General features: G+C 43.4%; 1 protein-coding gene across 5 annotated transcripts in view; it reads right to left on the reverse strand.

Moving 5' to 3' along the window:
* NPAS2 (neuronal PAS domain protein 2) overlaps positions 1–23,538 on the reverse strand; it is a 99,190-nt gene extending 75,652 nt beyond the window's left edge. For 2 of the 5 annotated variants that reach the window (XM_084526783.1, XM_084526786.1), the window contains exon 1: positions 22,559–23,536. In XM_084526783.1, the coding sequence (XP_084382909.1) occupies positions 22,559–22,899 (341 nt within the window). In that variant the 5' untranslated portion in view covers positions 22,900–23,536. Of the gene's footprint in view, positions 1–22,558 lie in introns of all 5 variants that reach the window. The other 3 variants (XM_084526784.1, XM_084526785.1, XM_084526787.1) reach the window with 3 other exon arrangements.
* Between the last annotated feature and the right edge of the window lie 210 nt (positions 23,539–23,748).

Here is a 23,748-nt window from a genome sequence, read left to right on the forward strand (position 1 = left end):
GGGGCTACACTGCACTCTTGCTCTGTGACAAGAAGCTCCTATGGAGATTCACTCTCAGTCCTACATGGCCATTCCCCAGCCTCCCTAAAGATAAAGTAGGTGTTACAGCCAAAGTCTGAGGGTCTGAATAGCCACCTTTATGCCTTGCTTGAGCCCTGTTTGCCACATAAACTAGCTTCCTGGCAACAGACTGGATACTTTTAGGAGTGCAGAGATGGGAAAATGCAAAGGTGATATTTCTGCTCTGGGGCTGTGCAGGAATTCCCTGACTGGAACATCCCATGTGGAGAACAGCCCGCCTGCAGGGCAGTGAAAGAATCACTGTCTCAACCTATGTATTGCACATTTGACTGAAATCTTTGGTTGTGAAGAAGCTGCATTTTTCTGGCACGTTTCTAGGAAAGTAGATTCTCAGTTTGCTGCCAGGTAGGATAGAAGAGTTGAGTTTTTAAGAGCACCGAGTGGCATATTAGCAAGTGTAAATGCATCCAAAAAATGAAAGAGGACTATATTTCTGCTTCTGATTCACTGTTCTGTGCCAAATAACAGTCTCTCAGTCACCTTTTCTTCCTCAAAGAGAACAGGTTGTGACAGATTGAAGTCTTCTCCCCTGCTATGTCAGGAGCCTTTATGTGACAATTACAACATAATTTTTGTTTTATGATCAGCTGAAGTCAGTTCAAAACAGCACTTCACCTCACACATGAAGTAGTATGGCTTTATGTGACAGGGACTGGGATTTGGCAGGAGCAATTCCTCATTTACAATCTGCTTTCTTCTGTCTCAATGTTTTACACCTGATGCAGAGTAACTTTAGTTTTGAAGCCAGTCAGGCTTATCTGGAGGAGTGACTCATCTAGGGCAATCCGAGTAGCCGGCTCCTGCTTGCTCTGAGAGGCACTGAAATGTTGAGCAGTGGAGGAGGAGAGAAATTACAAAAACATGGCAGGGAAGACCTCAGCCCTCCCAGATAAAATCTGTGATATTCATCTGCAAGAAGCAGTCCTGGTGCTCAGCGGGCAGTTTCTTTATCTCCTCCCTTTCCATGGCGATTTCCTTTCTCTCCTGTTGCACCCAGCTCACATGCCAGGGGCAAAGCTGGCCTCAGGAAGTTCAAAAAGAAGCCAGCTGGCTGTGTGAGAGCCCCCACATCAGTGGATCCTGCTGATGTAATCAACAGCACCGTGTTTCTATTTTTTTTTTTTTTTTTGTAGGTCTCTAGTACAGCAATTAGCCAAGGATAGGTCTAAATGCTGCAGTGTTCAGAGTGATCTTGGCTTCCCCTGACAATTCACCCTTTCACATCATCTATCAGACCTATGAAAATAATACAGTATTTCCCATTAGTAATCCCTCCCATTTGTGATTTCTTTTCTTTGTGGCCAGGGGAGACAAAGTGTGCAGCCACCACACAAAGAGCTCTCCGGAGCAACCACCATGAATTCAGGAAACCTGGCCCCAAGCCCATCCACCTTTCCCAATATCTGAATGGCTCCTATTTAATTTCTTTCCTGGTTGCTTTTTATATTTAAAATGTTTATCTTTTAAAATTAAATACAAGAAAACATGGTGTTGCTAGGCATGGCATCCGTAGGTGCAGACTGGCCTGCAGTCTGACTCGGACAAGTCCTGCACAAGTCCAAGAGTTAGCCCACATGGTGGCAACACCAGGGTAAAAGCCACTCTTGGTCTTACGCAGGCACTAGCAACAAGCATTTACATTTTATTTTATTCCTAAATCTGACATACAGAGCAATTTTACAGGTGCAGAACAACTCACTGCAGATGTGAGCTACGTAATCTAGATCCAAAAGGACATAATAAAAGAAGTTTTGTGGGCAGTAAAGCCAATACCAGCCAATGTCTTACTGTTTTTTGTCAGAAAGCTCTTGCATAGTTTATCCAGTGTCTGTAGGGCCAGATATGTATTGTCACAAAAAGATACTCCATAGCTTTGAGATCCTTACCTTTCTCTCAAACTTAACTGAAATTGGCCAGAAGGTTTAAAATATAGCCAGACAGGCACACACACAACCACACATATGCACACACACAAAAAACATGACCAAATAATCCTTATTCCCTTAAGAAAATGAGCCAGAAAAAGCACTGTTGTTAACTCAATACCCAATCCAGGCAAGTTTTCAGGACTGGATCCTGCAAGGATTTACAAACCAAAAAAAAATTAGAGGTTACAACATCTAACTTTTAGTTGTCTGGGTTGTGATTCGTCTCACCTAACTTGAGGTATTCGCAGTACAGATGCTGACAGCAGAGATAACTGTCAAAACTACCTTTGTAGTCAGTGGAGAGGTGCAGCAACTCTTAGGGTATGAGTAACCAATTTTTAAGAGGGTTATCAAAATCAATCAGATATATCATGCTTGAGAAGTGCTCCTGAGCAAAGGAGCAGGTTCAAGCTAACCCTGTTCTCTCTCTCTAGTCCCCTACTATCTCAGGAGACTACATAACTGCATCTCTGTCAGAAACCTCACGGGTGCCATCCTATAAGTATCTGGGTTTCTCCACCCTGAATCCTATGGAAGAAACTGCTCCAGTATTTTCCACTGATGGCTAGAGGACCTCCTCTGCCTGGTAGCCTAAACTTTCTTCATCTAAGCATTGAAAGTTTAAACCATTTTGCTCTGTGGGTAATGTGCTTTAGCTTAAATAACTTTTCTTCCTCATGTTTTCTTATCATCTCATGTATCTCTGAAGAGCAATCATGTTCACTCTCAGGCTTTATTTTGCTCAGCCTTTTTCACGTGCATGCTTCTTTATTTGCCTTGTTGAACTCCTCTTCTATCCTCTTTCCCCTCAGCCACTTTGTCCAGGCTAGCAGGTCTTCTCTTCACCTCCAAAATATACAATGACGGTCCCCTGATAGGGAAAAAATTGTCTTTTTAAAATTTACTTTGTATATCTGGTTAATCTTTATTTTATTGTTCCTTCATATATATGGCTTCTCAGCTTGCTCTCTGCTTGGATGGGCCTAACAGACAGAAAAAAAAAAAAAAAAAAAAAAAGTGTGAAATACTCAGAAGCAGAATTGTACAAGCACAAGATGGGCATTCAGGAGTATGAGGAGTCTCTGAAGTCACTTTGAGTTCATTCTTAAAAAAATAGCAGGCTGCCAGATTGAGAATGTCCCTTTGGCTTCCGTATTTCTCTAGTTTTAAAATCCTAACCAAAGAGCATTAGCATTCTGCTGCTGTGCTTTTACAGGATAGATTACAAACGAGAACAGTGAGTGCATCTCGGAAGTTATGGTCTTTCCTTTGGATACTTGATATTCCATACAGCCAAGAGCTTCCTTAAGACTGATGAAAACTTCTGTATGCTTGATTTACAGTCTATTTGGAGGTGAAAAAGTGCATTTATTACTTTCATTTCATTGTTTGCTCTCTCTTTTTTTTTTTTTTTTTTGTGTGTATATCCAGGCAGCAGCCCAAGAAAAAATGCAAGTTTTGCGGATTCGTTTATTGACCCTTCCATTGTGATTTAGTAATATACATCAGCTGCTACTTACTTGTACTTACTGAAAACCCAATAAGGGAAGCTGTTGAGCACATGTTCTAAAATAAGTGTATGGTTTAAACATGCTATTAAACTGTAGTACTTGCTTTTCTTCATTTTCTGGATTTTTCCATTTCCTTTCCTGGAGTTTTAATTCCTCTGGGGCATATCATAAAGCCCTTACTCAGAGAAAACTATTTTTCTGTTTACTTTGTTTAGGTTAAAGATTGCATGAGACAGTAATATTCTCAAAACAAAGAGTTTCTTATTATTTAGGTTTGCAAAGTTAAATTGTTTCTTGACACTGTAATTGTTGAATAAAATAATATAAAGTTTGCCATTCTTTCCTGGATGGGATTTTCTTAAAAAGACAGGGAGGGCTCTGTTTTTGTAGTCATGGTGTTTATACAGGTCTTTTGCTTGATCTATGATGGCTCTCATGCATTCAATTTTTGTATTACTTATGTTTAAAAAAACACAGTGAAAGCAGTTTTGATCCTGCATGGAGGCCACCATTGTGATTTCAACACTCTTATCAATTCTGTTCAGATAACCACATGCTTTGGAAGAGAAATTCTTGATTACTGTCCTTTTTAGCTTTGCACATTTTCCCTTGAATCTCCTCTTGTGTTTGCCTTTCCTTCCATATTTATGCCTTTAGCTGAGCCTGTTGGGCTGTGGGCTGTGGACCTCCTCCAGTGCTGAGGAAATAAATTAGGAGAGCGATCAGCATTTTATCATCACCATGTCACATGACATTTCACATCTTCTTTTGTAATTGTAATTTCAATGGTCCCTTCAATACTGATGAAATTTATAACATGCCAGGAGGGCTCTCTCAGATTAAGCTGTTTTCTTGTGTATTAAAGGGCCGTCATGGAACATTAACCGTGAGACATCAACTAAATGGATCGAGACTTTAACACAAGGTGGATGACCTATAGCTGGAATTCGGTACCCTTTCTCCCAGGCGAGCTGCTTTATTACTCTGTAAGTAGTTTCAGTTCATTCACTGGGACTACTTGTGAGATGCAGTCACTGTGATTAAGAAGGTCAGAATCTGTCCCTGTTGACAAAAGATTATTTTAACACTTAAGATTTCTTTTGTGCAGCTTTTGCTTTGACTAGTGAGCACTTCATCAGGTGAGTCATCCCCTTTCACTGGGTCTAAAGCTTGCACAGCTTGATCCGTCAAGATTTATGGGCATGCATGCGTATACCCCATTAAGCTACACTACTGAAGTGAAGGACGCAGTGTTGGAATAACGAGATATTCACTGTGAGCAAGTAATATTAGACTTGGGCTAGAAACACATTGTGAGCATGTTGGCAAAGGAGATGATTCCTCTGAAATGGGATCAGAGCTGGGTAATATTATGTGCAGCCAGGCCTGATGTTCAAGCAGCTCTTTCTGGAGTGGAAATCAGAAACCTGAAAGTGGTGTCCCAATTTCCCAGGCAATATAAAGGGGGAAGCAGGCCGCCTTGGGGGAGGATTCACAACCCAGAGTGAAATATTTGCTGCCTAAATGCAGAAGACGTTGGCACTTTGTATTGCTATCTCACGCATGGCCCTAAGTAAGGTATGGTTTCAAGCCACCCTTCTCCTCTATGCTCCTCAGGGATATGCCTTTCTCCTGCCCAGTCGGTAAGAAATCCAGGCTCTGCATCTTGGGTGCTCAAAGCCAACTACTAAGTTGGCTCAAGGCCATTTGTAACTAAGGGTGCAAATAGGAGCAGTCCTTCACTGTTTAAGGGCATGTGGTAGTAGAGTGCGCTTAAATGAGCTTTAGTCTGTTGTGAAACCCCACCTCCCACCCCTCAGTAAATCTGCTGTGAAGTGTCCCAGCTGCTCACAGCTACTTCTCTGCATGGCTTCAGAAGGGGCAGTTGTCAATTTTGCCCCATATCACTGGAAATGGATTTGAGGACAAATACAGCCGCTTTACCCAGATGACTGTCACAGCATTATTCGCAGTACTAACAATATCCTAATAGCTATACAAAATCAATACATTGAAATGGCCTAATTTTAAATTAAAAATCATAGTATCTTTCTGGAGGGTTGCGAAGCCAACCTAAAGCAAACACTTATCAATTCTATTTTATTTCTTGTCAGGCTTCCCTTTCATCTCACACTATGAACCAGAGAAATGCCCGAGTTTTTCCCTCAGACTTTGATCACTGCATTACCATGACAACAATGTATTTACTGTAGCTATAATGGATGGACTTCAGATGTCAACTGGGTCCCTTGGAAGTCCGTGGGGGTGCTTTTGCTCACCGTATACCACAGTAAATGAAAGAATGATTCTCTTGACTGAAGAGCTAACAGGTAACTTGCATTTGCTTTCAAATTTCACCTGTTCTTTCAGCAATGCCCACTGCCTTCCATCAGTTTTAAATTCACTGACTCTTTTAATTACATGGAAAAACAGGCCAAACTTCTATTTATCAGCTCGCTTTGTGCTTTGCTGACTGAAGCCCTTAATCCAACAAGTTAATGCATCAATCTGACAGGATGTGACGCATGGACACCATGAAGGTGTTTATTCTTACTGTTTATGTTATTATTCTTTTCAGAGCTTTCCAGCCTTGAAAAGAAATATATATATATATTAAAAAAATTGTGTAAGGCTTTGTTCTTAAACAGTTCACAACTAAAGGATGATATTTTGCATGTATATAGGTTTGGAGCATAAAAATATATGATAGAAACAAGGCTTATTGCGCTTCTGAAGACATTGACACATGAGAGTAATCAAGTCACTTCAACAATAAAAATAACCTCCAAGCGAAGCACAAGCTTTATACCTTATCGAATTACAGACACAATACAAAGCAGCACATGTAACTCCAGCTCAGCAAGCAAGAAGCAACTTCGTTACAGCAAGAGTCTTAAAGTTTGTGTTTTCTTACCTTAAGGAGTTTGTGAATAGACAATAAAATTCCTTTTGCACAAGGTTTTGTAGAGATTAAATTATAAATATACATAAAAAGCTTCAATAATGCCTGTCAATCTGCTCCTAAAAGATGCAATTAGAAGATCAGAAAACTAATTAAAAAGCCTGTTTGATCTCAAGAGTTTGGTTGCATACTGACAATTTTGGAAATAATTCATATCAGAAGAATTTTTGAAGCTTTATATAGCTCTGAACATGTACAACTGATATTTTCTCAGATATAAAAATAGTGCATAATTCTTTAAAATGAGAACTGTATCATTATGGTAGTCATAAAGATGACTTTAGCTATTAGTAAGAAAAAATCTTTATTAGTCGATTTAAACCAGTTAACATTTTTAATTTAAAATCTTGAAAGGCTGACTTAACCATACCACAACACATCACAGCATCAGAAACATCTGAAAATGAGCAAGAAAGTAGCATCGTGGGCTCAATATTTATCATTTCTCAGTTGCACACATTTCAAAGTATAAATGACAAATCCTATGTCAAATTTAATCTTTTAAACTACCTTTTTAGCTGTATCACCTGTTAGAAAAAAAAAAAAAAAAAAAAAAAAGTTTCCAGGGAAATATTTTCAATTAAACAAAATGCATTTTTTTTTCTCTTTTGACCTACTGCAAGCTTGCTGAACCATAAAGGCCCTCATTTTGAAGCAGATAAAGAGTCCAAAATATTATGTGCACTGAGTCAAAGTAGTGGAAAGTTTTGAAGAGAACAGAGTGTGACAGGCAACAATATCTAATGGCCTCATTGCAGCCCCAAAACTCTGGGTGACAAAGGCAAAATTTTGGCCACGTTGGAGCTCAAGGGAGTCAGCATTTCATCTGAAATGTGCTTTTCGCTGCCTGCTTGGTACAAAGTAGATCTGAACCTAGTAGACATTCACTCGAAATGCTCCGGTGTGAAGAGCTCAGCCAGCCACCATGTGCCACTTTCCCTTCCTGCTACTGCACTGAGGATATAAGGGAACTGGTCATGCCTCATATCTTTATCTGGAACGCATCCTGTTCTTCCAAATAATCTCTGGGCCTGTCAGCAGCCAAAATAATTGAACAGGACAGTACTACTAGCAGTGGTGGCTGTTGATGTTGCCCTCTCCCTACCTGTGTTAGGTACGCTGCCACTGCCACTACCCTTCACAGTCTGGCTGTGTTGTGCATAAACAACATTAGCCCCATTTTTGTACAATAACCACTTGTAGCCAGTGGATTTTGCAACTGAGAACAATGCATGAGCTTAATTTTTCATTTTTTCCTTTCACTCCCCCAAATACAGAAGCAATAATTTTAAGAGAAAAGGGAGAAACTCATCTAAGAAAAGCTTTGCTCAGTAAATGCATCTAGAGAATGATCAAGAACTTCTGAAGTCTTGAGGGTTTTATTAAGGCTCATGTATCTGGCTGCAGGAAATACAAATTTTATTCAGGGCTAGCCTTGTCAGACCTCCCTTACTTCTTGCCTTTTCTAGGGAATGACTTGGGGACAGCATTGTCCAAGCAGCCTTGCTTGATTTCTCCAGTTATGAGAGTCACGCAGAACACTTCCATAATCAAACCTCTTGGGCTGAAAGTTTCCAATATGGTGTCTGCCTTGGAATTGTTATAATTATTCCTGATATCAGCCAAAAGATTTAAAAAGGAGAGGTGTTATCTTCTCTAGAAAAGTTTGACCATCCAGCTTTGCAGGAGAATGGTCTTCGCAGCACGGATATCCAACTTACAAATCAGCCTGGAACAGCCGACATTTAATAAAACTGAACTTTTTACCCTACTACATGTAGATTAATGTCATCATTTCAGAATTATTTTAGGCCAGGACAAGTCAGCATTGCCGTCACAAAAGTGGTTCCCGTCCTCTCCCTGTCCCCCAGCTTATGCCAGCAGTGCCTCAGGGAACTGATTGGGAACTGCCAGCAAATTAACCTAACTTAAAATGACCGGTAACAAGAAACAAAAAAATTATTTGAGCGTAGTGTGATCATTAAATCATTAAGTAGTGAATCATAATGAATATGCAGGAAGTGAATAAATTAAAATTACACAGACAGACTTAATTATACTATTTCCTAATTTCTGAGTGCTCGACTTTGCATCCGTAGCATTTAATACAGCTTCTGTGAGTATGTGATTTTGCTAGGTCTTTCACAAAGTGAAAATCTTCATTATTGGCATTGTTCTGGCATTTCCAAAATATCAGCAGACTTCCAGTCACTTCAGCTAACAAGCTCTGAAGTGGTCATAGGGTTCTGCTGCATGTAGGAACAAGGGAAGCAGTGAGATGCAGGGATGAGATGCTCTCCTGTGGGCTTTGTGGGCATTTGCTGGCAATGGAGGTGTGCTAAATTTGCCAGCATCAGGTTTTCCTCCCAGGTGCCTATGTGAGCAATCATCCCGCCTGTCCCTCTGATCTGATCCTGACTGGTCTTTGCACACCTCAGACCCCCCAGTCCAGCCTTGCACTTCAGGATAAGCACATGTTCATCTCTGGTTTTGGCTTTCCAAATCCCAAGTACTTCCCAAGCAACTCTGCTTTCCAACCTCACTTCCAGTCTTTGCTCAGCCCAAAGACCTCCTTGACTTATCCTCCAGCCTCTTTCTCTCCACTCTGCTGCATCCAGATTGCCACCCTGATATTCCTACTCCCAGGCTCAGCTCCATGCTCATCCCCTTTCCAACACTATCTTCTTCCAGTTAGCCACAAACCCTCTCTTCAACCCATCTCATACTGGGGGCTTTTTCTCCACCCCTTCTCTCACACTCCTCCCCACCGACACACTTTGCAACTCAAATTTCCTGGTCTCCTTTGCTCCTCATTCACGCTCTGTGCTCCCTCTCCTGCTGGTTATCATATTCTTATTGTCTTCATCTCTTCACTCACCAGCTCCCTGCAAGACAAAACCCAGCTTATTTCCCTTGTCCTCCAGGACATTCACATGAAAAACATTCTTTGAACACTGTAAAGTGGCTTAAACCCACAGCAGCTCCAAAGAAAATCCTGCTTTCCTCCTTTAACCCCACCACTACCATTTGTATGGCTGCACCATCAACCAACGTAGGAAAACAGAACAGCCAAAAATTAACCCATCCATATACAGAAAAGGTTAAATTTCAGCAAGGTCAGCTTCCTGGTCTGGTCCAATGCTCCAGGACAAGGGAAATAACAGAAATGAGTGTCCAGACATGGGAGTAAGGCAGGAGCATCTTTTGCAGTAGCAGCAGAGCCTTACATGGATTAAAGCAATCTTGCAACCATGGCTTTAGTACTAATGGGTAACATTTGATAAAGAAATGGAAAATCAGTCTTAAATGGAAGAATATGCTATGCTGGCGTGCTGCCTGAGTTCATTCCAGAAACATTTCACAAATCCCCAGTTATTACTTTGTTCTCTAAGACAATTGTCTTGCAGGAGGTGTTGCATTCTGGCAGAGTAAGAGGAGTTTTGCATGAAACAGACTTCTCCAAAAGAAACCTAGAGACTAGCTGGGAAACAAGACTAGAGAGAAACATCCAACAAGTTATTAACTCCAGATTAAAATGCAGAAAAAAGGCTGGCCAGAGCTGAACTTCTTCCTACTCTGGATTCATTATAATCTTGGAAAAACACATGCTACTTCTACTGTAGACACACTCCTGATTCAAGGGCGAATAGAAATAACAATTAAGACTATTAATCAGACCAGGTTTTGGAACTGATTATCCCTTTTCGATTTAGGTGTTGCCTGTATTACAGATTTCAAGGGACATTGTCAGTGAGGAATATAGAAAAACTTTAATGAACCCTACGTGGAAAACATTGGTGCTGACACTACTACGCTCCCCCTCGAATATCTTTTTTGCTGGGATAGCTTATCCTCTTTGTTAGTTCTGCCAGTAAAGGAACTGCATACAAATTGTAATAAATTCTGCTAGCAATCTCTGCTAGAGAAAGTTACCACTGTGCCTCTGCATGTATTATTTTCAGCAAAGATCTTTAACAGCAGACAATGCCCGCCTAGTCAAAAGTGATCCACCTGCAGAAGCATTTGTGAACTAGCTCTTCAGTGCCTTTTTCCTTCCCTCTCTGTGTTGCAAAATGTTAATGTAGATTCATAATTCTCAAAAGAACCTTCGAAAGAAGCAAAAAGGTTACATCAGTGCCTGAATCAGTTTAAATTTTGCAGGCAAAACTGTGAACCATAGCTTTTCATGAATACAGTAACTAGAAAGAGCCAAAAGCATTTGGTACGTGTTCAGTGCTGACAAATACTTAATAATTTTCACAAAGCATCCATGGCTCATGCGGTCTAAGTAATCCTTATCTTAAATCCTCACCTTCTCCTGGGAAACTTTATGCACAGATGACCCAAAGTATTCTGCAGAAGACCACTGTCCTCTTTTTGGGTTGCTGGATGGGTGAGTTTTAAAACTACTGAATGTGAGGTTGCAGAACAAACTAGTTTTAATTATAAACCTACTTCAGATCGTCCAAGCCATATGCAGAGGAATTTGAAACAAATGGGAAACAAATGGATAGATGAGATTAAATCCAGGCTAGGTTGTCTCTTTGGGGCCATATCCAGATACAAAGATGCCTCCCAAAGTGAGGCCATTTGGTAGCGTGCTGATTTTCAGACAGTACACCTCACTTCTGAGCTGCCGTGCCACTGTGGTGATTGTTTCCTTTCCATCCAGCCCATCCTTGCTGCAGTATATGTCTGAGTCAGAACCGGGGACCTAGTCAGCCCTTAAATATGTGCTTAAGTCTTTCCATATTCAGGAGAAGACGGATGAAGTTCTGAGCAAATGGGTAATGAAAAGCATGTGCCTAAGTGTTTACCTGAATAAAGCTGCTCTGCTGAATCTGTGCTAAGATGTCAAGCATACATCAGGCACGCTCAGACTCTTCCCTGGCATTCTTTCACACAGAGCCCCTGCCATGAAAACTGTTGTGTTCCCAAGGGGGAAAACTTCTTCCTGGAGAGCAGCCCTAAATGAGAGAAGCCATAAGACCAAAGATAACGTCTGCCTCCTGCCATACCCCTCGCTTCCTCAGGCCACAGATTAAAGCGAAGGTCTAGAAACAAGGGGGGAAAAAAGGGACTTTTTCTAAAGGAGCCATGAGAGGTTACCCCATCTCCCATTTGTTTTCCCCGAGCAGCCCATAACACAGCGAGTGCTGCTTGCTTGGAAGCTCATAGACTGAGAGATGGGAAGTCGCCGAGTGCAGGAGTCAAGTTATTTATTGACATCTCCACCCTCCAAGCCTCTTCACAGATTCCCAGTGTGCAGGAGGGATTTCAGACTAACCGCTGCAGGCTGACCTTTTCTCCTGCATGTGCTGGCTCACCGAGGAGGCAGGCAGAATTTTCTCCAGTCTATGTGATTCAAGAAGCCATGGATACTTTTGTTAGTTGGCCATTACTCACTATACTTGGGAGACCAGGCTGTTTAAGCTGAGACTTCTTCGGGTGAAGAAAAAATGTTGCACATTTTACATTATCTCTTGCAAATATGAAAGCTTGCTGCAGTCTTTGGATACAATATTTATGAATTGGTCTTGCAGCCAAATCCACTTCTGCATAAGGATACACAGCTGCCGGTACCAAAAAGTATGGTACTTCCCAAATATAACTTTGCCATTTTTAAAATCACTCTAGAAGCTTGAAAATAATATTTCTTTCTTTGTAAGTTAAATCTCTAGGTCTGGTGTTTCAAAGAGAGCCTGAAATTAGCCAGATTTTGTGTTTGTTTGTTTGTGCACAAGAATAATTGATTAAATCAGCACAAGCGTAACTGATTATACACTCTAAGAACAGTACTGAGGAATTCAGCTGCAAAACGAGTGGCATTGTGAAGAGCTATACCCAATTTTTATGCTTGCATCTCATATCTGGAATCCCCTCTCAATTACACAGTAGCAATTTTGAAATGTCTCATTACCTCCCACCGCTGGATATCTAGATTTTGAATGAATCTAACCTGCATTTTTCAAAACTCGGAGGGATTTCTTTTAAGATGTCTCTTTAAACTTTTTCATGAAAAGGAAAAATTTGCATAGAAGAATATTTAAATACAACCTACAAAGAATGTCATCGCTCTTTCATTAACCAGCATGATGACCCTCTAGTAGTTTCACAGCGGGAAAAAATCTGCAGAGAACTATGGCAAGTCTAATGCCAATTATGACTTTGAATATATACATAATACAGACCAGGAAAAAAAAAAAAAGTGTATTTCAAAGTTAAAAACTAAACTTATATCCTTGGATCCTCTGAAAAATATGAATGGATGTGGAAAAAACTTTTGAATTCCCCATTTGGTAAGCAACAACAAATCTGTTGTTCAGATGTAGTGTAAATTGTTCTTTGGAAGAAAGCAGTATTGAACAAAACAAATAGAAATTGCATTAAAGAAATAATGTCTTTTTAATTGGCATTACACTCTGTATATACCCTGTAGTTTTTTATACGTTTGGACACCATGAAACAATGTTTGTAGCTACTGCAAAAAGAGAAGATGTGTTTGCTAATTTAAGAAAGAATAAAGCAACGTTAGTGTTATGCCTTTACGTTAAGAAATATGTCTGGAGGGATCCAGATGCTAAGAATCTGTAAGCTGGTGACATTATTTTGAAATTCTATGCTATCCATTAAGGCACATGCTTACTATTTACTTCACAAATATGAACAAGGTTTTCTGGAAAAGAATTTAATTTTAGTCAAACTTGCCAGAAAATAACAATACTTGGCACTTTCAAAATGCTTTCCATCTTAAAAAGGAGAACAATTAATAGGTAGCAGGGGGAAAGCTTGAGATTGGACAGGTAACCAGTGGGGACTGGGCATCCAAGGGAAGCCCAAGTGCAGCTGGAAGCAACATCCCTGCAGTGCACAAGGATGTGCCGAATGTAGCCTAACCTCCAAGATGGATCAACACCCAGGAAAGGCTTCACTGTGACTCCTCTTTCTGCCAGTGATGTATTTAGCATGTCAGAGTCTCCTGCTCAGTGTCCTCCTCAAATACCTGGCTCTGAATGACACCCATAGCTGATCAGAGCTTACATTACACTGTAAAGCTGCCCTAGTTTGTAAATCAGAGAAGTGATGCACAATGACATTGTATATGTGGTCTAAGCTCTTATATTTGCACAGTAGAAGAATTATGAACAAAATCTATCTCTTTTTAGATTTCCAGTTTTGTTGCCATCAACAAAACCCTTTTTACACGGACTTTAAAATCATAAAGTATTTTCTTCTGACTGCAGTACTGTGCCAAATATTTACTTTATCACTTCAAAACCCAATTTACGGCTAAAACCCTGCACAAATGCTTCAGGGAAACTTTTAAGATCCTGCCCAGAATACAAGGAAAGATTACGGAGATTAATTTTGTGCAAATAAACCTCTGCCTAAATCACCAGTCTGCTATTTCACCCTAAAAGGGTGCCTGATATAGGCAACTCTATGTAGAAGTAGCCTAAAGAAGCCAATGAAATTCTGTGACACGTGCGTGGTGTATACCAACTTTTTATGGTACCCTAGTCAGTGAAGGTGGCGATAACAGAACACCTGAAAGAGAGAATGAGATAATGAGAGGGAAAAAGAAAGGAAGAGGGGGAAAGGTGATAACCAAAAGGTCCTAAGGTCTGGCTGAAGAAAAAAATAAAAATAAAAAGATCCTCATGAAGAAAGTTACAGATGAAAAGCTATAAAAGAAGGAGAAGGAACAGCTAAAATGCAAGGTGAGACACAAAATAATAAAAAGAAAAAAAAAAAAAAAGAAAAAAAAAAAAGGATGGAGAAAGTTTAGTTCTTTCAAAAGCTCAAGCCAGTAGTTCTTTGTCAAGCCAAACTCCTCTTGATTTCAGTAGGAGTTTTGCCTTAATGAGGACAGCAGGATAGACACCAAATGCAGCTTTATTTCCTATACTTGAATAACAGCAAGGTATAGCAAGATATTCTGTTGTTGAGAAAGACTGCATTTTTGAAGGAATATGGATATTAGGGGCCAGGCAGTATAAATGTAATTGCCACAACCAGCTGAGATACATCAGTGTGCATCAGCTGACAATGAGGCCCTTTGTGCTGGAAAGAAAGAGAAAAGATGAAAAAACAGACTCATGCCACCTTGCAAATAATCAAATTAAAGGTCCAGAATTATTCCAGGAAAGTTTCCATCGACTTCAACGATGGCTCAGAAAACAAATAAGATTCTTCAGTCTTTCTTATTAAAAAAATACTATCACTACAACAGTGAATATGAGTGACCTATTTATTCTGTATCTGTATTGCTCTTGCTGAAATTGTTGGAAATGCACTCGTGGTTCACAGAAGTATTCTTTGATTAGGCTGTTTTCAGGCAGAAAGACAGAGAAAGTATCTTACACAGATATTGTATTAAAATATTGAAAACAAAGCATAAAATAACCAGATTGAAAATATTCTTCCGACCTTGGTAACAAAAATAAAGCCAATTTTAAAAGCTAGATGTTCATCTGGTGAACAGGATGAAGATTTTGTCTAAGTAGTGGCCTTAATGGTCCATGTAGAAATCACATAACTGTTTTCCCATTTATAAATCATAAATTAAAGGAGCTTTCACTGGAAGTATAATTGGACTGTGGGTATGTCAAATGCAAAGCCTCCAATTTAAAACCTTTTACTGTTTTAGATGTCAAAACCAGGAACAGACAAAATACCACAAGTAAAATCTGTAGAATCACCAATAAAAACAACAAAGCAGATATTTTGTGTGAGAACTACGAATAGCAGAAAAGATATCCTGACTCCACTTGATCACATTGCACACAGTAATAATACTTATTATCTGCAAGAGTTTGCAAGAATACCAATCTTATCCACAGTATGGGAAATATTGCATCAATTCTCCCTGACATATTAATAAGAATCATCCCACCCCAACCAATAAGTCCAGGACATGTTCAAAGCTGGATTCATTCAGCTGCTGACTGGACAGCCAGCCAGCAATTCTCAGGTATTGCACAGTCACATTCACCTGTTGATTTAGAGATTACAGGTGGGAGGGTGGGAGCTTCCTTCTTAAAAGAGCCCTCCGTCTTAACAATTTGACACACCTAAGAGTGAATCAAGAGAAAAATGGTTGGTTTGGTTCATCAATGACAGAACGATAAAAAATAATCAAACTCAATTATTGTTTTCTGCAGGACTAAAATTATGCTAAAGAAATTCACTGCCATCTGTAAGCTTGTTAAAGTTGATTTTCTTGTTCTGGTTTTCTTCCTAACGATGGAACAGCATTGTCTATTTTTAAAGAAAATAAAAGCCGCTTGAATAATAACTTGTTTTTCCCAAGATAGAACAAATCATAGTGATGGGCTTTAAGAATGGGTACCGAATTAGAAATGAGAATGAAAAACAAGTGTTTTCCTGCTCAAGGTTTTCGTTTTAATGTGTTTTTATTTTTAACTTGATTGAGTGCTGATTACAGAAAATTCAAGGCTATCAGGACATTAGACTGCTCAATTGACTGAAAAGTTTGATGACGTTTCTAAAAAGCAAGGCTTGTTGGGAAATGAAATCAGTAACACTGCTCCAAGATAACTCTTGGGGAGAGAGGTTAATATTGCTTAATAAATAATGTTAAATGAGATCCAGCAGGAAATGCAGGATTCAGGAGTGCTCTTGGAGCTCCTGTTGGTTCCCTGGGCGTATGTTGCTTATGCAACACCACTCACACACTCAGTGTAAGGGCCTGCCATTTGATTGCATAAGATAGACCTAAAATACATATAGGCATTCATGCAGTTCAATTATGTGCTGCATTTGAGTTTCTTACCAGCTAGCATGCAGAAATTTTTAAAAAATTATCATAAAGACTTGCACATTGCTGAGTTTCAGATTGTTGCTGCTGTTTTAACATCACTAGATCTCATAAAAGCTAGCAAGGAAATACACGTACATGTGAATGCATTATACTTTGACCGTTGATTAAGTGATCAGCAATACACAGTTTTTTGCTTTAGAACAGCCATGGTGTTCCTGATCTAGGGCGTTCAAATCTGCTTTTCAGATGATTAATAAAATTGTCTGGTTTAGTAACTAGCAGCCAACAAGATGTTATTGTTTGAACCAGTGCTTTAAGTACTGTGGATAGGTTAAGAATTTAATTTCCAAGACATGCTCCCATTCTCTATTTGGAATTTCAAAGCCTACTCATACAGACAGATAAAACTATAGCTACAACATTGCCAGCTCAGGAAAAACAACCATCTTGCCCCAGATCCTCTCTCTGACTCCAGGCAGCAGCAAAGGCCTGGGAAGGTTTTGCAAAGGGGGCAGGCATGTGGCAATATTTCAGTCTCCCAGCAGAGACTTCTTCAGCCAGGCATTGTGGCTCAGTGTTCAATGCCTCTTGGTGGGATTGCTTCTGTGAATGTAATTGCTTTCTGAACCTACTTGAACCCAAGAAGATAAGACTGTCTATGCTTGGCATGTCTGCATGGCTAAATAATAGGACACCAGGGAGCGAGCTTGAGCCCTGTACCCTGCTTTTTCCATCACTGCGTAAGCTTTAGCTCATCCCCTGGCTCTGTTTTGGAGCCCTTCAACTAGTTTCTTCAAACCAGCTCTTTCCACGGCAAATATGCTATAACGGGGCCAGCCCTGAGCAGGAAGATGCATGCCACCACAAGTCTTTTGGACTGGGGATCCTACAGGGGCCAGGCTCCGACAGACTTCATTTAGCAGAGCACACGCAACCATGGGGACCTTCTTGCCCAGCCATGGGTGCCAAGGAGTGCGTACAAGAACAAGGCAAACCAACAGCGATATTTCCTCAGGAGACTCACCAAGCTTCCAAGAATTTGCAGCTCAAAACTTCCTAAGCCAGAGGCAGTGGTTTTGTGTTTAATAGCCCGTGATGGATTTCTCTTCCATGAACTCATCCAGTCACCTCATTAGCTGATGTAACCTCTGAGCATTCACATCCTGTGGCGAGGAGCTCGGCAGCCTGGCCACGCTGCATGAAGAGCCACCTCCTTTTGTTTCAGTCCCAACAACTGCCTACTTCACCCGATGTCCCCTCTGAGAGCAGTCATCCCCAGCTTGCCTTCTCCATGCAGTGCATAATTTTATAGATTTCTGTTGCCTTTCCTGCTTCTCATTGCTTTATCAGCCTTGTCACTAGTTGTGCAGAAGCCTTGCTGTTCCTCTGATCACCTTTGCTGCCCCTCCCTGAATCTCCTCCCTCCATACACTTTTGAAACGGGTGGATCAACAACACACGGTATTGAAGATATGAGTACATCATAGTTTATACATTGAAATAATGATTTTCCTTCTTTTATTATTTCAATTCTTTTCTTAGAAACTCCTAATGTTCTATTTGCCCCCCCGCTTTTTTCCCTAAACCCACATCTGAACATTGTATTGATATTTTCTGAGTTGTTTATGGAAGATTTAATCTAACTTTTTGCATCTTCAGTGACTTGTAGCAACGAATTTCTATGATTTTGCCTCAAGTAACACACACTTTATTAATTTCCAGCGTGACACTTTATGTATGAATGTAATGCATATTACATTCACCTGACAGGAAGATGCTCAGAGAGAAAGGCTGGTTGAAATGTCCAGGTAGATGATGCTTTGTCATGCTGGCACTCCTTCCACGTTTTGAAATAACAAAGAGGGTTCATACCTGAACTTCCAAATTTCCATTCTGATCTCAAACACATATAAACATCCTTAGATTTTTTTTTTTTCCATATCATCATTTCACTTGTCTAGCAATTTTGGTTTTGAGGCACAGATCCCTAAGAATAGTGGTAACGGAGATGAAATACACTTTCTATCATTATCAGGCTAGCAAAAGACCACCTGTTTTACAGACTTGTGCCCAAGCAGGAGAAGATGAGTGAACCTCCCTGTACCCACCACATGCATGGTCATTTCTGGAGTATCCTGAAGCACCTGGCATAGAGTTGGGCATGCACCTGCTGTACATGCACAGAGGAAAGCAGTGGCATTGCCTCAAAGAGCTTGCAGATGAAGAACAGGACAAGGAACAACAGGCAGGTACCGAGAGAGCAGAGAGCGAAGTTTGTGGCAATGCTATTTCCTAGTGACAAAGGTCCAAGCTCACTGGTGACCTAACTGTTGTGAGAGTTTTATTCTTCTGAAGCCACAAGTGAATTGTCAGGCTGATGCTTTTCAGCCTAGCTTCAGGGGTGCCTAAGGATATTCCCCCCAGCATGCAAGAAACACTGGTCTCTGCCATGGTCCCCGGATAAAGGAACAGAAGTGTCTTTACCAAAGTGCTATTAAACACAACATTTGGGTTGGACTGAGGTGTGCATCATGGTTTGCCTTCAGGGCAAGAGACACAAGAAGTAAAGCATAAAAAACAGCACTTAACCCTGCCCCCCAAAAATGCATATGGAATTTATGTGTACGAGTCCAATAAAGGTGTCCCCCCAAACCCCTCAGCCTCATCTGCCAAGATCCCTGAGCCACCACAAGATAAATGCAAGGAGCAGAGAGTGAACCATGCTTGCACTTTCTCAGATGCTTCTAACACAAACCTACAGGGTCACATCACATCAGTGTCCTTCCTGCACCACGACTCTTGCATTTCTGAATTCAGATAGTGATATATTAGGATATATACCCTATGTGGCACATAGCAGATCTTACCCCTGCCTCCACCCATCCCCAAACAAACAAACAAATAAACAAACAGAAAAAAAACCCACACTCTGTAATGTCAAAAGCATTGCTATATAAACATCTATATGTTCTGCTTAAATAGTATTGCATGGCATTTCCTTTTCAAACTTTGGTATCAGTCTCATAACAAAAAAGCCAGTCTCAGCTGATGCTGATTTCTGTTAAACTTCCAGCCTGAATTAAGTTAGCTAAGATACAAATATTTGCACGGCCTCAGCCTAGTTTTTCAAAAACAAGTCTTAATAAGACCAAGGATCAACAGAAAGCTAAGCCAAGTTCAGGAAGATGACTGGTTTTTATACAAATAACAATCTCTATGAAATTTGCAACTCAAGTGCATCTGCCCTAAGAGCCTGAAAGCAGAACTATAAACAAATGAAAGTTACTTAAATTCTATACCATCCAGCTTAGGAAGGAAAGAAATGAAGTACTCATAAAATAAACAGTTGAAATAAACATTTTCGATCGTTTTATATTTACCAATTATCAATTGTATAGTGATGAAATTTGTTTGCTCAAAACTTAAGGCTGAACATAGGCAACTGTTTAAATTATTATGTTTGCTATGCAAAACGTCCTATCCTTAAAAAATGCTAGAGCTACAAACAATCAGTTGCTGATCTTAATTTTCCTATATTAGGCGAGTGAGTTATGATGCAACACCGGCTACATGATTATTTACTTTTTTGTTTCCACAGGACTTTGTTATTTGGATTTATTCTTTATATAGTGAGCTATAAATTCCCCCCTCCAGTTAAAAAAGTGGAAAACCCATATAAGCTTCTGGCAGGAGTCACCAGTTGACTCCTTGAGGTCCACAGCACAAAAGTCTTGTGTTACTTAAGTGGGGCATAGGAAGTGACCACCTCTCTGTGGCAAAGCTAGTGCCAGAAAAAGGCTGGCAGGCAGCAGGCTGGGTCCCTGGGGTGCTGTCTGATCACAGGGTAGAGAATGAGGAGGTGAACAGCCCCGTGGGCTCAGCGTGACTCCTGGGCTCCACAACTGAGCTTGCCCTTCTCCAGGTTCAAGGTGCACAACTGAAGCATCAACATTGCCCCTCATGGCAAGGAGATGAAGACAGTTGTTATGGGGGAGTGGAGAGAAGGGTGAAGAAGGGGAGGAAGGGGTTGAGGACCGTGGAGGGCAGTGTGAGGGGGGAGATGAGAAGGATGAAGAAGCAGTAGTGCCACGATTCAACTGCTGAAAGCTTGGAAACTGCCGTTTTTGCAGGCTCAGATCTCCTGCCCCTACCCACCACAAGGCTCCCACCACATTTTTCTGCCAACCATTCTTTCTCTTGGTCTGGGTTTTCCACCTCTGTTTACAGTTCCAGCCCTTCCCCTGCACATTGTTCCCAAGCTTTGTCAAGTAATGACCCCTTCAAGTCCTCTCACTTAACCCAACATCCCTGCTCTTCACTTTTACCACCTCTCCATCACCAGTGCTGCTGCTTCTCCCTTCCAGTCCCACCATTTCTTGTCCCGACGCATGCGAATTAAGCCATTTCCTCTTCCTTCTCCACACTGTCCCCATGCCAGCAGGCACACCCAGCCACCAAGGACACAGCCAAAACAGTCTTCACTGCCTACAGCGCTCACCGCAGCAGTAATGTGTCGAAAGAGGATCTGTGGTGGAAAGTCCACTCATCCCAGGAGGATGAGCAGTAGCTCAATGTGTAGCAGTGGGGGGCATTCAGCATCCTCTGTACGAGTGCGATGGTCAAACCCTCAGCACCCAACCACCACGAGCGTGCAACCTGAGCATCGTGATGAAATGATAACTGAGGCAAATTCTGGAAGGCTTTCGTAGGCTCAACGTAACGCACACCCCCGCCACAAGGTTGATCCCAAGCCAAGTATCTTTTTCCTGCTCCAAAGCACAAAGCCACAAGAATTCAGCAGTCTCAATGAAAGTGTTTTCAACGGAGCCAAAAAATGCAGATTCACAGAAAAACAAAGATTGAGGTCTCCCTGTGTAGGATGAAATATACCTAAACCATCTTTGTCAGATACGTGGCCAAAGAGCACATTTTCCTCTCACCACATTCTCGGGAACAGCTGAACCATTTTATCTGAAACTTCCCAAAGAGATTCTGTCTTCAGCAAATACTCAACCCGGAAAATGTCAGCCTAGTTTTAAGCTTAGCAAATGCATAAGCACCTGAAAGCGGAGCATTGTATTCAAAAGCACTAGGTAATTTTAACTGTAGATAACATTTCTGCCAAGGATAAAATAGCAACGCCTTCAAGTGCTGGGCTAGAAAATGGGACAACAGTTGCAATTCTGTCAAGTGCAGTCTATGGGTTCGATCCTGTGAGTCTTTAGTTGTGAGGGAAAGCAATTTTAGGCAAGCCTACCGCCTCCACAATCTGGGGCAGGGCACAGAAGCGTGGCTAGCTTGGGGAATCACCCTGGAGTCAGATACCTGGATCGGGATAAACCTTAATTTCCTTTCACGTGTTCAGTGGAGATACATCCCCTGGAGATTCCCTGTTCCCAGGCCATCCCTGTGGGGTGCCTCCATGTCAACATTCACCTAGAGAAGTGTGTGCAGGATCGGGCCCTTCGCCAGCCACCGGCTTTCGGAAATCAGCCACGGCTGAGCACACGAGCCGGCTACGTCTGGGAAGCGTGAACAGTAATTATTCGGTACCACCGAACAAACTAAAACCAGGGGACACAGAGGAACAGTTTGCTCAGCGTGGGAGAGGGCGATCGTTTTCCGCTTTGAGAAAAGGCAGGGTGAAATATGCCCACTTGTTGAGTGGGCACGGAAAGCTGGGGTGAGCCGTGGCCGTCCCGGGGAGCCCTGCAGCACTCGCGGAGATTTAGCAGGGCGAAAGGATGAAAAGTTCCTCTGCTGGCTGCAGCGCTCATAACCGCTAATTATTTCTGAGTCACTCGAGTGAAAGTAAACTGCCATCCTGCAGGCAGCCGAGGAGTACGGAGGAAAGTTTATTATGGGCGAGCGTGCCTGCTAATTGACAGCCGAGCAAGGTGACCGTGGGGAGGCACAGCTCCTCGCCGGGGACGTCCTGAGCTGCCTCTGGGCAGCGCATCCGAGCCTCTCCCCTCGTGGGAGCACGGGGAGCAAGCGGGAGCCGGGCTCGGGGCTGCGGCAGCAGCAGCAGGGCTCTTCCAGCGGGTGTCACGACCCCTGCTCCCCCCGGGGACCTTCCCCATCCCCAGACCCCACATCACGGCGAGGGACATTCGCGTGTCCCCAAAGGGGACACCCCCGTCGAGGTGGGGGGACCGGGACAGCCAGCCCCGCATTACCTCCCCGTGGAAACTTTGGGAGCGGGGAGGGGACACGCGTGGGGACGGGGACCTATGGCTGTGGGATGTGGGGTCGCGGGTGGGCGGAGGGAGGGCCGGGGCCGCAGCGTTACCTGAGCTGCCGCTGCTGCGGGAGCGCGGCGGGGATGCCCCAGCCGCCGCCGCCGGTGCCGCCGCCGGTGCCGCTGCCGGTGCTGCCGCTGCTGCTGTCCGCGGTGGCCACCTGGGCTCGGGAGCCGCCGCCGGAGCCGCTGCCGGTGCTGGTACCGGTGCCGGTGCCGGTGGGCTGGCTGCCGCCGCTTCTCCGGTGCCTGCCGGTGCCGCTGCGGCAGCGGCCGCCGCTGCTCCAGCCGCGCAGGAGGCCGGCCTCGGGAGCCGGCAAACTCTTCGCCGCCGCCGCCGGGGAGCCGCTGCCGGTGCCGGTGCCGGTGCCGGTGCCGGTGCCGCGTCTCATGGTGCGCGGGGCCGCCGCATGCCGCGCTGCTGCCGCCGCCCCGGGCGCCTCGGGACCCGGGCGCTCCGGGGCCAGGGGCTCCGCCGGCAGCGGGAGGCCGCCGGGAGCCCGGGCTGCCGCGGGGGGGCGAGGAGGCCGGGGGCCGGGGGGGCTGCCGGCTCGGGCTGCCGCTGGGGCATCAAGTTGGCCGCGCGGCGGCGGGGGCTGCGGGGCCGGGAGTTGGCCGCGAAGTTGGAGGCCGGCGGCCGAGGCGGGGGCATCCTCCCCGGCGGCCCCGCATCGCCGCCCCCGCCGCCGCCGCCGCCCCGGAGCCGCTCAGCCGCCGGAGCTGGGGGGGCGAGCCCCGAGCCCCGCGCCCATGGGCGGCCCCGGCCCCGGCCCCGGCTCCTCGCCCGCTCCGGTTTCCCTCCGCCGCTCGCCGAGGAGCGGAGCCGGGGGGGTACCGGGGACCCCCCGCCGCCGGGTCCCCCCTCCCCGCCGCGCCGCCGAGCGCCCGGGCTTCGGGGAGGGCCGGGCTGGGAGGTGGGGAGCGAGAGGGCTGCGGAGGAGCTCTCCCTCCCCGGCTCCGTTTGCACAAGTGCAGGGAATGTTCCACTGACCTACATATTTTTCCAAACATACGTGACCTTTTTTTTTTTTTTTTTTTTCCTCTCTCTCTCTCTCTCTCTCTCTCTCTCGTTCTGTGGGAGGAGACAGGCGAGGATCCAAGAAAAGGAGAAGCTGGAAAGAGAACGAAAGGGGAAGCAGGGGAAAAAAAAAAAAAAAATCCAAAAAAAAAAAAAAAAAATCAAATAAAACCTCGACCGAAAAACCCAGCCCCGAAATCGGGGCTGCTTGCACAACGACCCC

Source organism: Aythya ferina, assembly GCF_964211825.1.
Source record: "Aythya ferina genome assembly, chromosome: 1".
Taxonomy (NCBI): domain Eukaryota; kingdom Metazoa; phylum Chordata; class Aves; order Anseriformes; family Anatidae; genus Aythya; species Aythya ferina.